Here is a 12,444-nt window from a genome sequence, read left to right on the forward strand (position 1 = left end):
CAACTGTCTTATCCTGGTGAAGAATCATCAACCGTTCATAAATCCTTATTCTAACCCGCGAACTTTTGCAAAGGAGTTCGGTTACCGGTAGGAGGAGGAGCGCCTTCGAATATGGAGTTACTTATTGACCAACTCGAACAAGGCGATTACAAGCCACTAGACACCAAAGTAAAAAAAACCTCATTTGTAAAGTTTTTGAAAAGTCAATATCCTTCCAAGACGTTATTTGAATAGCACTTAACAATGAACCAACATTGTACAGCGGTTCAATAATCTGTATATCAACCTTCAATTAGAAGAAGGGACGCTGCTGACACTTGACTAGACACTACTCACACACGTTGCGACAGTAGTTGATTAGCACTGTAAACGACTGGGGACACCCATCGTTCGACAATATGCTATCCTGAGTTGGCTACAGTAGAATAATGGCTGACGTCAAATGTTGTGTCTATGGACTGAACATACACTTATATATTATCCCGCTGGTCTAAGTTCTTTAAAATAACACTTTTTGCACTTTTATCCGCTTAGATGTTCATATGTTTTCAATAAATCGCGACCCTATGCCTTGCTTATGGTGGCCTCAATACTACTCGCAGCGCCTGATTCCCGCTCGGTCATCGCTTAGTTCCAATAAACGACCGCGTCCTCTACAGTCTTGGTTTTCATTGCCAATGCATGAAAATCGCGGCTAAGAAATAGGCCACGTTACCAGACAATGAAGAGGCTATATTAAACATGTGTGACCACTGCGCTTCCGCCGTACAACCCATTTTTTGTTTGTGGTATGGTGGGAAACACCCCGGACTTAGGGTCAATTATTTGTCCAACACAATTTTCTGCCATCAAAAGAGACCGTTTTTCATTGATCACTTTATGTGTTTCCCTCAGAGGGAAATAAATGCACTTTGTGTCATAAAACGGTACATTTCTATTACTAGTGAACGAAATTCAACGTGAAGGTGGACAGTCAAGAAATATTTTTTTGGACAAAGATACCTGACATTGAAATATAATTCGAGAAACTGTATTACAAGTCGGAAGACTCAAAGTATGTGAGTCGTCACACACTCAAAAAGATGTTCAGGCAGCTGAAAAAGACTGGGACCAAACATTTAGTGGTGAAATTAAAAGTCGGTCATGATCAGCAACTCATCAACTCTCATTAGGGATGACCTCGCGAGGGATTCAAGAAACAAGCCTAACCCGAAATAAATAGTGGCAACAAACTGGTTTTCTGAAGAGTAGTAGCAAATTACCAACTCTGCACTGTCTCACATCCCCTTGAAAGACACACCTCACCTACCAAAAGGACCTTTCCTCATCCAAGAGGCTTAACTGGTCCGCTCACGGTACTCAGTTGTCGAAAAATGCAAACACTAAACAACAGTTGAAAGTCTGGTGGTTGCTGGGGTTCTCAAAGAATCGAATATTCATAAGCGTCCTGGCTTCTAGAAACGACAAAACTTCTCCCTCAAATAACTTGCTGGATCATAGAAAAAATAGACGGGATTCTGCGTGCTGGTGGGTTCAACTTTGATAGGTAAACTAATCATGATTTCAGTCTCGCAAACCTTATGGAGGAGGGATCACGGTAAACCGAACAGAAAACACTGCTGAAGTTCATGAAACAAGCCTGTAGGTAATACTTCGTACCACCAAAAGCGTGATACAAGCAAGCCAAAGCTTCGGTGGTGGATGCGCCAGCCTCAATAAAAATCTATGCCTATCACTGGAGGCTCTCGGTGAGGAATTTATGTTGTCAAGAAGCAGCCTATCAGGTATTTTTAGTGAGAGGTGCACGAGATGGGACTGAATTTCGGCGCTTTCTCATGGGGACAAGCTTTAGACATAAGATTTACTAGCGCAAAGTTCCACCTGCCAGTACGGTTCAAAAGTAACACACTTTCGGTGCCTAGCTGCCGTGCAGGGTTCAAAAGTAACACACTTTCGGTGCCTATCTGCCGTGCAATGCGAGCGGAGCACGAGGGCTGAAATACTGACAGGTTGCCCTAGATAGGGACAGTCGAGATGCCGAGTTTGAACTCGAACCGCGAACCTTACAGCAGTTAAGTTCGCGTCTTAACCACTCGGCCATCTCGAGCTCACAGGAATTTTGCAAGACAAAACTGAATGACTGGCACAGCAGAACGGAGATTTACACCGTCAGGCTCACCACAAAATGGGACGTTGTTGGTGAAATCGCTAAGCTCTGTCGTGATGTTTTTATATAAAGGCGGATAATGTTATCTGCTATAAAAACGTCCAAGCAAACGTACGCACAGAGAAAGTCGTTAGGATGTAACTATCTGTGTACTATTTCGAAAAATAGGGACGAACTGGTACTGAAAGAACCATTTCACAAGTAGTGAGTGTAAAACAAAAGGTGAGTAGAATAGCTACGACTAACAACAACACAACAAATGGATTGTGAGGATGACACTAACCTGCTCAGCCACAAAAACGAAACCATTGTGTTGTAGCTCATACGTCTCACCGAGAAGCGGATTGAATGGTTTGCCTATACGGTTACAATTCGATGAGGTCGCTGAGACGGCAAATGCGCAGACGTACTGTGGATAGGAGGGACAGAGGAGAGGCGTCAGGCGTACTGGACACACCATGAGCCGAATGGCACCACCGTTCTTGCAGGCTAGTTAAACTCATAGTTCTTAAGCGGATGCGGACATATACGGCAAAATCATCTTGTAAAGACACCAAAGTGTGGAATGTGTGCAATTCTACGTGTGAAACAAAGTTACAAGGTTCGCGGTGGGTCGTGTCAGAAATTATACTTCAGCTACAGATTTCCTTGACCTAAGCACGGTGAACCCACAAACAAAGTTGCTTGAGTACCAACCTGGGCTCCGGGCTACCTCGCCGCAATCTCTAAAATACGACCCAAATGAGGTAGAAATGCGGATGACCGGTTCAAGTGGGAGAGCCCATGGCTAATTTGTCCATTTGTCTGTGAAACTGCCCGCTGAACAGGAACTGAACGTCCATGGTACAACGCAGAATGTGAATGCACGTAGTACTTCTACAAGGGACCGTCCCTGAAAAGTGACACGTCTAATGGTAAAAAGCACTTGCTTGAAATATTTATATTCCTTACGCTATCAACAAAGTACCAGTAAAGTAGCATGGAAGCTGTGTTTGATCATGGTAACCCGGACTGGTTATAACACACTGCATGACTACTTGGAAGCGTTGTGGTGCGGTACCTCCATAAAATTGGGCACAATGAGACACCCAATTTGTGCAATTCAGGAAACCTATGTAGAAGGGAGCAGTTACATCCGTAGATTGGAGCTGTTCTCACTGTTGCTGAGCCTAAATGTCACCATTCTTCAGCTTTTTCAAACAACTACTTATCTTTCGACCGATCTAGTAGAAAAAGGTTGAAATTTTGCGTTGTCATTAGTACTTGATTCAACCTTTCCTTCGTATTCTTTTCGTTTTAGACTTAACACACCAGATTCTTTACCTGGTTTCCTAATAAAAATGTCCGGGTTGTTTCTCAACTGCTTATACGCCTCTCTGTGGCATGGAGAAGAGACTGTCGGTTTTCGATTTCGGTGATCGATAATGATATTATACATCAACCACATCGGATTTCACTCTGTCAAATGTCTTATCGGTGGAGGATCTGAAATCAGCTGCACGGACTGGGTTACAGCGGCTAGTTTTACTCTCAGTGAGTCTGCCTCCATTGCGGATATATTCTTCAATGTAAATTTAAACAGAAAACTCAGCTACTGAAAAGAACACAAGATGCGTCGAACCAATGTCATTTGTATCGCACATTAACATGGAAAAGTCGGTACATACACATTCGCAGCCTTAGGTCACTTAAATTCAAACGGAATCTTGTCCATTACATGTATGACAGGGCGAGGAAATTTTACTTAGAACACTTGGACTGAGATATTGGACCATTTAAGAGGTGTGTATAGATAAAATTGCAACCCATGCGCTTCCACAAAACACTTCAAACTGAGACCTCAAAGTAAATTATACAGGAGGTGAAACCAAAACTGCTCTACCTTCTTTTCCCTACATAGTCGGTATGGATAGTGGAGTGATGACGCGCAGACTATAAAGGGCATTTGCCAGAACACTTTATGCTGCACCCCCTAATGTAGTTTTCAACAGCCATCCTCCTATCATTAGGCAAGCGCTAAGAATACACGCTCACAATTCAGACGAATTCAGCGTGTTTATGAATTTGTCTGTTCCTGTGGAGACAGCTACGTCGATCGAACGACGAAGCAACTGCCAACGCGTATGTCTGAGGGCGCATCGTCCGTGAGGCACAGGGGAGAACGACACGACGTAAGCACTCCCATTTATTCTGCCTTCTTGACACTGGTCGGACGGTTGACGTTTTCAGCGCTTCCAGACAGACTTATAAAACACAAGCCGAGATACTAGAATTTATAGAAAGCAATTGCAGAAAGAGCAAAACTGCATCAATCGCCATTTGTATTTTGAGCCCAAACTCCGCATCAAGAAACGTTTCGTACACACGTTGAATCTCGCGTGGCCGGATAGCTACTTGTCAGCTTCACCTGACCAGTCGAACTCACTCCAGTTTTGTCGGCGGTAACTAACGATTATCCATTTCGATTAGAACGACATTTGCTCACAGTTTCGATCGATTCTGTTCGTTTTATAAGTTAGAACCGGTAGAAGGGGTATAGAGAAAATAATAAGTTAGAATCTCAAAAGATTTCAGCACTACAAGGAAATGGCATAAAACTCTGAGAAGCAGGAATCCCGCATAGTAAAGTAATGTAGTGATCATCTAGGGGGAAACACAGTGATGCTGATTGGTGGCTCACTGTGACTACCAGGATTTTGTTCTGTCACGAGTTCCCAAAAAGAAACATCACCCTTCGTCCCGCAAGTCAAGCCGACTTGACAAGCACTGTCCAACTGCTTCCAAACCCGTAGGAATCACCCAGTAGTGCGGATCTCACTGATATCTGGAAAGAAGTGACCTCACAACATCCTAGGTTAGAGTTTGATCAATGTGCAGTTCACTTATGGGTGGACGACTAGCGAATTGGCCAAACTGCAGCTAACTCTCCTCAGGCGTGTCCAGCTTCAACATTTTAGTTCACTTCCCTGTGGTAATTTCTGAATAGTTCGAGAGCTCGGGCGCAATTCAGTACACCACCAAAGCCGATGGTTCTCGGTGAAGGGACAGACATAAGAAAAAACGCCCTAAATATCTGACCACGAAATAATTTGATTCCTCCCATTGTTTACGTTCCGCGTAACCAACCCGAATTCCACATTAATGCACCGTAATTCGAGAATCAGACAGAACACAAACTCGCCCTATTAAAAAAAGTTTTGTACCACAGCTATGTTGAGATTCCTTTTTCTTAAGGTCTGAAAAAGATGGACTACGCCGCACAACAGTGTTATAACGTATGGTCCGTTCACCGATGACTTTCAGTCAACATGTCAGTAGGAAACTGTCTCACCAGATTCCTAAGACTGTCCTACAAAAGGTTGAATTGGACCGCTCACGCCACACTATGAACAAAATGCCAGCACGTGGCGCAACGGCCCCAAGCTACGAGGTCTTGACGAAATGTTACAACCGGGCCCAACGCAGGGTGTTGGTAAACACCAATCTTGTTACTATAGCCAAAACCTTTTGAGGGCGCTAAACTGCCAAACTAGGCCAATTCTAGTTGAAAACCCAAATGTTGAAAACAACGCTCTATCTGAGCGTCCACCATGTTGTGACAGTGCTTCCAAAAGATTGTCTCAACTCGCGCTCCATTTCGCCCATTCACAGCATTATTGGTTTAGTTTGACTTATAACTTTTTTGACCGTTCAAAGGAGTTGAAAAGCAGCAGAGCTCGGATACGATGAGTTCAAATTTGAGAAAATATACTTGCAAAATACGCGAAAAAAAAACAAGTTGCTGACCTCCATTCGTCTGACTGGATCGGTCTGTTGCGCTGCTTGTGTAAGTAGCTCTGAATATTCCATATACTCAGCAATACGCTGTAAAAAACTGATCGGTTCGTTCAGCGATACAGGCATGGAGACTTTGGTGAGGTCCTATAAAGAAAACAGAACAATCAGATTGAATATTTATCCTGTTGCCACATGCAAGGTGAGAGAAGAGACAAGTTATTTGGTGCGTCCGGACACAAATTCCAGAGACTAAGAGGACTATAGAAAAATTGCACTATGATAATAACAATCACACGCACAGGCAACAAAACGATTGAAGTAAAGAAGCCTGTAGGTCTGAAAAGTTCGGAATCCATTTGATTCCGTAACTACAGAATACATCGGATTAGAAAGCCAGTTGCCAAAATTGTCACACGCATCCGTCCAGGAAATTATTTATCCCGAACGTAGATAAGGTGTTTTCGCCCGACAACGTAACGTACGCATGAAACTGCAACAAATTTTAGACAGGTGAGCACAATTTGCAATTGACAGGTAGTCCAGAACTGCACACGCTTAGTAGGGTTCGGAAGCTAGGGTGTCGTCAATCAGTGAATGTCCATTGGGCCTTCAGTCTCACTAAAACCTGCATAGAATCAGGAACAAGCTGTGAAATAAACGCCTAGCAAACAACGAGAGCGAGGCAGTTCAGCGGTTATGAGGCAAGGCTACTGATTGGATATTGCACGGTTCGAATCCAAACCTGGCTTCCCGATTGCCTGGGTAACCTGGAAGTATCTCAGTTCTTGTGCTTCCTTGATACTGCACGGCAGCTGCGTGCCGAACGGGTGCTAAAGCTGAATGGATTATCTACTTATTTATCCCCATAAAAAAGGATGCATAAGTCGAATGGTCTTATGCCGAGGCGTGCAAAAATCCACTGAAGATGCTGAAGGCAGGATCAGATTACAAAGAACGTATCTATCGGGTATCACAGTCGATTACAATGAACGCGGCTTGAAGAGAGGATTCCGACTGAAAATGGTGGACCAATACAAGAGGAAAGGCGTTGACACTGTGGAAAGAACTAGTTCAGGCTGAATAGCTGCAAGCCTTTGTACAGAAAATTATGCGAGGACCCGTTTCAATCCATATGACATGAGAGATCAAGAATACACAAGGATCTGTATCAAACTAACTCATTACCAGCATAAACGATAGAGTCATTGGCCATTTAAGGTCAGGCGCAGAGACATAACTGTACTGTATGCAGGCAATTGTTCGCATACCTATCCACATGAAACTCACTCTGAAATGCTCTTGCGAGCGAAACTACAGCACGCAGAACCTGTACAGTATCAAAGTAGAGTAAAAATTTCAATTGTCTAGACTTGTTGTGGTCATCCACATGCTGGAATGGAGCACAGTGTTGTTTTATCAAGAAAACAAAGGTATTACGGCGATTCCTGTTTACTCTGTGTAAACTAATATTACATTGAAAAGGTTGACCGTGCAGACAAACAACGAAGAACCAGAAACTGGACAGAACCGAAGAACATTGGAGGTCACCGAGGTCGGTGATCATAACCAAACAGTGAAACATGAAGAATACCATAGGAGAATGTCCCAAGCTAAAGGAATGCAAACGTCAGCAGAGTAGGGAAGCCGTTGTAACTTAATTTCAGCTAGTATCAGTGATACAATCAAGGAAAGTGACGAGTAAGTAATTTACTCACATAGCAGTGAACCAGCCTTTGACAGCGCACGACAAATTTCGACCATCTTGGGGTTCGTAGGGTAGGCGCAGTCCCCGAGTTCCAGTCAACCTTATGGTCTATTTGAATCCAAATCGGACGGATTTCGACAAAGACTTTCATTTGGTTTTGATAGAAAACCCAACTGAGTGTAGAAACGTTGGCAACTTAATCGCCGAGCTCGGCAAACAAATCAACGACCACCTGATAAGCCACCAATGAACGCATATTCCGGTACACGCCCACAGAATATCAGGTCCTACAAGAACCGATGCTATCGAGTCCGAAGCAGAGCAGCCAAGCCATAGGCTCGCTAAACTAGCCCGCTCAAAATGCTGCACAAACCACGATGACATAACCAAAGATGACATTAACTTCAATAGGACAAATCGATTCCTTCCAATCTTTTAGCTTGTGTATCGAAAGTCGAGTCGCAAGACATGAAAACTACGACTAGATGTTAGAAATTTTCCGGTAGTTGAGCGCTAATACTCCCCCCTTAACTATCGGGACAAAACCTCAGAAAGAGTGCTGAACTACGTACAACAGGCAACTCACATATCCAATGGATAAAAGTGTTTTGCGAGTTGCTTGGGCGCGATAATGTACTTGGCAGAAACAGTTTGTGGGAGCGCAAAAGGACCGAGCAATGAAGTAAAAGAAGTGGCGCGGGTAATTGCCTCCGATGATGGAGATCAAGCGATGGGGTACGGACAGGCACGCACAAACTTGGCCCGATTCGCCTTCCTCATTTTCCTTACCAGGTAAAATTAATTACGGCTGCAGTCAGTGTGTCTGACGTAATCTACGTATCCGTCAATTACGATTCGATCGCAGTTCGCGAGGGAAACTACGCCAATCTTCTTCTTGTTGTTGTTGCTGCTGTTTCTACCAGTACCATCACTGGTTCTCTAACGCTCAATAACCAAGAAAAGAATCGAGAGTGACGCAACCCAATAGACAGCTCGTCCTTTGGGTTAGCGAAAGTCAGCCTCCTCCATTATTGTGGCACGTCTACATTTCATTCTATTTCGTTCTAGTGACACGAACATCCGAAGGGTGAATGAGAACCTGTTTGTAAAAAAAATTTCGGAAGCGATTTGGGCTAAATTTAATCCATTCAACACACCATAACAATCGTGTGAATGCAGCCCACTTCGCCAGATGCGCATGGCTGTTTCGAAAAAACTGCCGGATATATGGACAGCGTTTTCTGGCTTTGCAACAAGTTAATATAGCAAACCTCACACCTTTTATCACACTTATCTTCCATCCCGTCACTCAATTTAAAACATCATGTAGTCCCACTTAGGCAGTAGCACTTACTCCAGACCGCCAACGGTGGTTGTGCCACAAGTGAAGATATTCGGCAAAATCGACTGTGAGATGCTGCATTCCTTGTTATTCCCTTCTCATAATTCATACAACCGTGAGTCACTCTTTTCCTACCGATAGATCGTGAACCCTGAGCCGAAAGTTACAATTGAAAACGACACTTTGTTCGATTTTATTGAACAGGTTGTCGTTTAATTCAAGAGGGGGATTTGGTAACTCGGTGTACGAGGAAAATCTAATAAACTGCGCAGTGGCACAGCTGAGGTACGGAGTTCGAATACAGAGAAAAAAAGGCAACAAAAACAAAGCTTTCCCAACGATTATGGGTTGGCTCAATCACACTATGGCAATTGCGGACCAGAAATGGGACACTTGCATACCGTGTTTGAATCGATAAATAGAAACTGATACGAAGGCGAAAAAACCCACCTTTCCAATGCATTGTTTCACGAATGACCAAATGCGAAAGTCTGATTTTGGAGTCGTTGTTGGTAAAGTGGTTCTGGTGTAAATAGAGGAAATAAGTTCTTCAAAGGATTAAAAGGGAGACAAAAGTCAAGATATGTGAAGCATGTGATATTTTGAATTGCCGAAAAGGTGAGCTCGAAATGGGTGATCAGGGCGCGAACTTACTGATCAGAAGGTCCGTGTTTCGAACCCAACTCTGGCATCTCGGATGCTCCTGTCTAGGCCTGAGCAGCCTGTCATTATCTCAGGCCTAGTGTTTCCTTCGGTCGGCATGGCACCTATGCAGCGAAGTGTTACATATGGGCGGTCATTTCTTAATGCAGGGGCACAGCTAAAATGCTTCGAGAGAAGAACTGCAGATGGCAAGATACAAGATGGATCGGCAACCACATACACCCAATGAAGGCCATGTTGAGAGGGTATAGAATGGGGCTATACACTTATTAAGATGATCGAGATGATAAGGTAGGATCGTTGGTTCACAAAAAGGAGCAAGTTTATGTATTTCGTGAATAATGTTGAAAAATGCAAAGATAAGGACATTGGAAATCGAAAGCGACGCTCACCTGGTCATCCAAGAAAGCTTGGTACCTACAATTTTTTTTTAAAATGAGATAACGAAAATGTCTGTCCTAAACTTACCATACTGGCGAATAAGCTTAAAAAGATCCTTATCAGAAAGAATCGAATCACAAATCATTGATTCCATATGATTTGTTGCTTCCAGTCCGATCTGTGGAGGATGGCCAGTCAACAATCTGTGGGGAAAGGATGATACATTGGAAAGAGGTTCACTGGGAAACAGAATGGCTGCCACTGGATTGCTGGCCGAACACCTAAAATGTAAAAATGATCATAATCATCATCTTATACACATCATGCAGAAAAAGTACAATGGTTCAAACTGCCAGTTTTTCCGAATGAGAGTCACATATAGAAAGCTATGTAGTAGTACCGTAGTGCGCATTAGCCAACTCTACACCGGTTTCCGGTAGATGTAACCTGACCAAAGGGACACCTGTGGATCTGTAGCTAAACTACATCGCCCAGAATCTTTAACCGCCTTCATGTCCCATACCATAGACCTAATAGAAGGGTTCTACAGTTCAACGGTTAGCGTCTTAATGCTGCACTGGCAAGCTAGGACTCAACTTAACTCCCGCATGATTTCCTGGCTAAAAACAGTCCAGGGGTTACGGAAGTAATGCATCTGAAATTCCCGCCAAACTCCGCAGCCTTGCGATTGCACTTTTGAGCCAAAGGCTTTGGTTGAGGACCCTAATCGTCATCCTGTCTAAGTGTGGGCGCCCTGACAGTATCCCAGCCCACGTCGAACCATGATACATCTAACAATAAACTCGTGCCACATCGTCGTCAGGTGGTACCATCAGCCGGTTCACATTACTCGTTGCATATAGCACGGCGGGTAAGCGGAACGGACCAATGCTGACGCCTCCCCTCTTTCTCTTTCACGTAATTTTTCTTACCACTTTCTCCGCCCCATTAATAACTCCCTCCTTGTAGGTGCAGCACTTAGAACTGATGACTCCGTTCGCCTAGCATTAGTTTTGCGTGCAGCATCTGCTCGTCATATGGCGCCAACATCATCAGACTACCCCAAATCAATCATCAAGACTCGAAACCCAGTCTTCTGGCCGCATTCTGAAACAAGCAAGACAACAAGCTGCTCTTGCTCTCACACTGGACTCGCTTGGGATTTATCTGTGCCACGTCTCAGAAACGAGAATTTAAGATGCAAGCACAGGTATTTGGCTAACAGCCCCATCAGTCTTCGCTCGCTTCCAGCTACACACCACAGGCTGCTGCGGCGGGATGTGCAGGGTTTGCACCGTCCTGAGTCGCCCGTTGATAGTTGCCTCCGTGAGCTTCGTCTGACAACGTCTATGGAGTCTCACAGGCGGGAAGTTGATGGATGTCTGCCTACGCTCCAACTGACTGTAGCTCTGATGCCGTCAAAGACAGTTTTTACGACGCTGTGAAGGCCCTGCTGCTGCGAGCCAAAATCTCAGATATCGCGGTGGTTACCAAAGATTTGAATGCACAATTGGGTAGGCTTAGCAAATCTGAGACTCACTTAGGAGGTCGAAATGGATTGGACTCAGTAGGTACGGACAATGGGGAACAATTGCTTCAGCTGTGCGCTGACCAGAGGCTTTTCTTATTTCAGTAGTAACTTCCGAAATAGCCGAAGTTGTCTGGCCACATTGTGTCCTCCAACGACATGCCTGTCACAAACTCAAATCGATCACCTTTTCACCCATTAAAGATGGCGCGGATTAATGACTGACCACCTATCGTTTCGGTACATATTTGTGGATTCCGACCACGCACTCGTCCGGAGTTGTTTCTCCCCAAGTTTTTAGGGCCACGTAAGGTGCGAACAAATCGCCTGGGAACTGCAAGACTGGCAGATCCGGACGTTAGACGAACTTACCAGAATCGGCTTCTAGAGTCTCTTCCAAAAACTCCACCATCAGATGCTAACTCATAGTGGAAGGAGATTGCCATCTCTTTGCACAGTTTCAGTTGTGGGGTCTTGTGGAATATGTATTTTGTTCATATTCACATCGTCCTCGTTTGAACGGTCGTCTTCCTGTTCTGTGTGATTAGTGTGGTGAGTCCACACCAAATGGAAGCACTGGACTCGAATTTCGCTCATCAGCAGTGCATATCCAATGGCCGTGCCGGGATTCCAATCCCGGACATCTGACATGCCAGGCGAGCTTGTTATCACCAGCCCACCAACGCACGTTGGACACATCTGAATTTTCACTTCTGAACAGGCGAGCATTCTCACGCTTGAGCGATGTGATTGGTGTGCCCGACTCATCGAAAGACGACCCCAATAACTGTCCTGGTTGTGACGATCGACTGACCCGCCAATCAGGACTTCCCAGTCAGGTAGTGTCACATACTCTTGAAACCCACAGGGCAACTGTTTTT

General features: G+C 44.4%; 1 protein-coding gene across 1 annotated transcript in view; it reads right to left on the reverse strand.

The window, feature by feature from the left end:
• Positions 1-11,975, reverse strand: part of T265_09527 (hypothetical protein) — a gene marked incomplete at both ends in the record, with an annotated part of 31,688 nt that extends 19,713 nt beyond the window's left edge. The window contains 6 exons of the mRNA XM_009175624.1: positions 2,451-2,576; positions 5,954-6,088; positions 9,442-9,514; positions 10,047-10,071; positions 10,123-10,316; positions 11,932-11,975. Coding sequence (XP_009173888.1) covers positions 2,451-2,576; positions 5,954-6,088; positions 9,442-9,514; positions 10,047-10,071; positions 10,123-10,316; positions 11,932-11,975 — 597 coding nt within the window. The remainder of the gene's footprint in view (positions 1-2,450; positions 2,577-5,953; positions 6,089-9,441; positions 9,515-10,046; positions 10,072-10,122; positions 10,317-11,931) is intronic.
• Between the last annotated feature and the right edge of the window lie 469 nt (positions 11,976-12,444).

The sequence above is a fragment of the Opisthorchis viverrini genome (assembly GCF_000715545.1).
Source record: "Opisthorchis viverrini unplaced genomic scaffold opera_v5_285, whole genome shotgun sequence".
NCBI lineage: Eukaryota > Metazoa > Platyhelminthes > Trematoda > Opisthorchiida > Opisthorchiidae > Opisthorchis > Opisthorchis viverrini.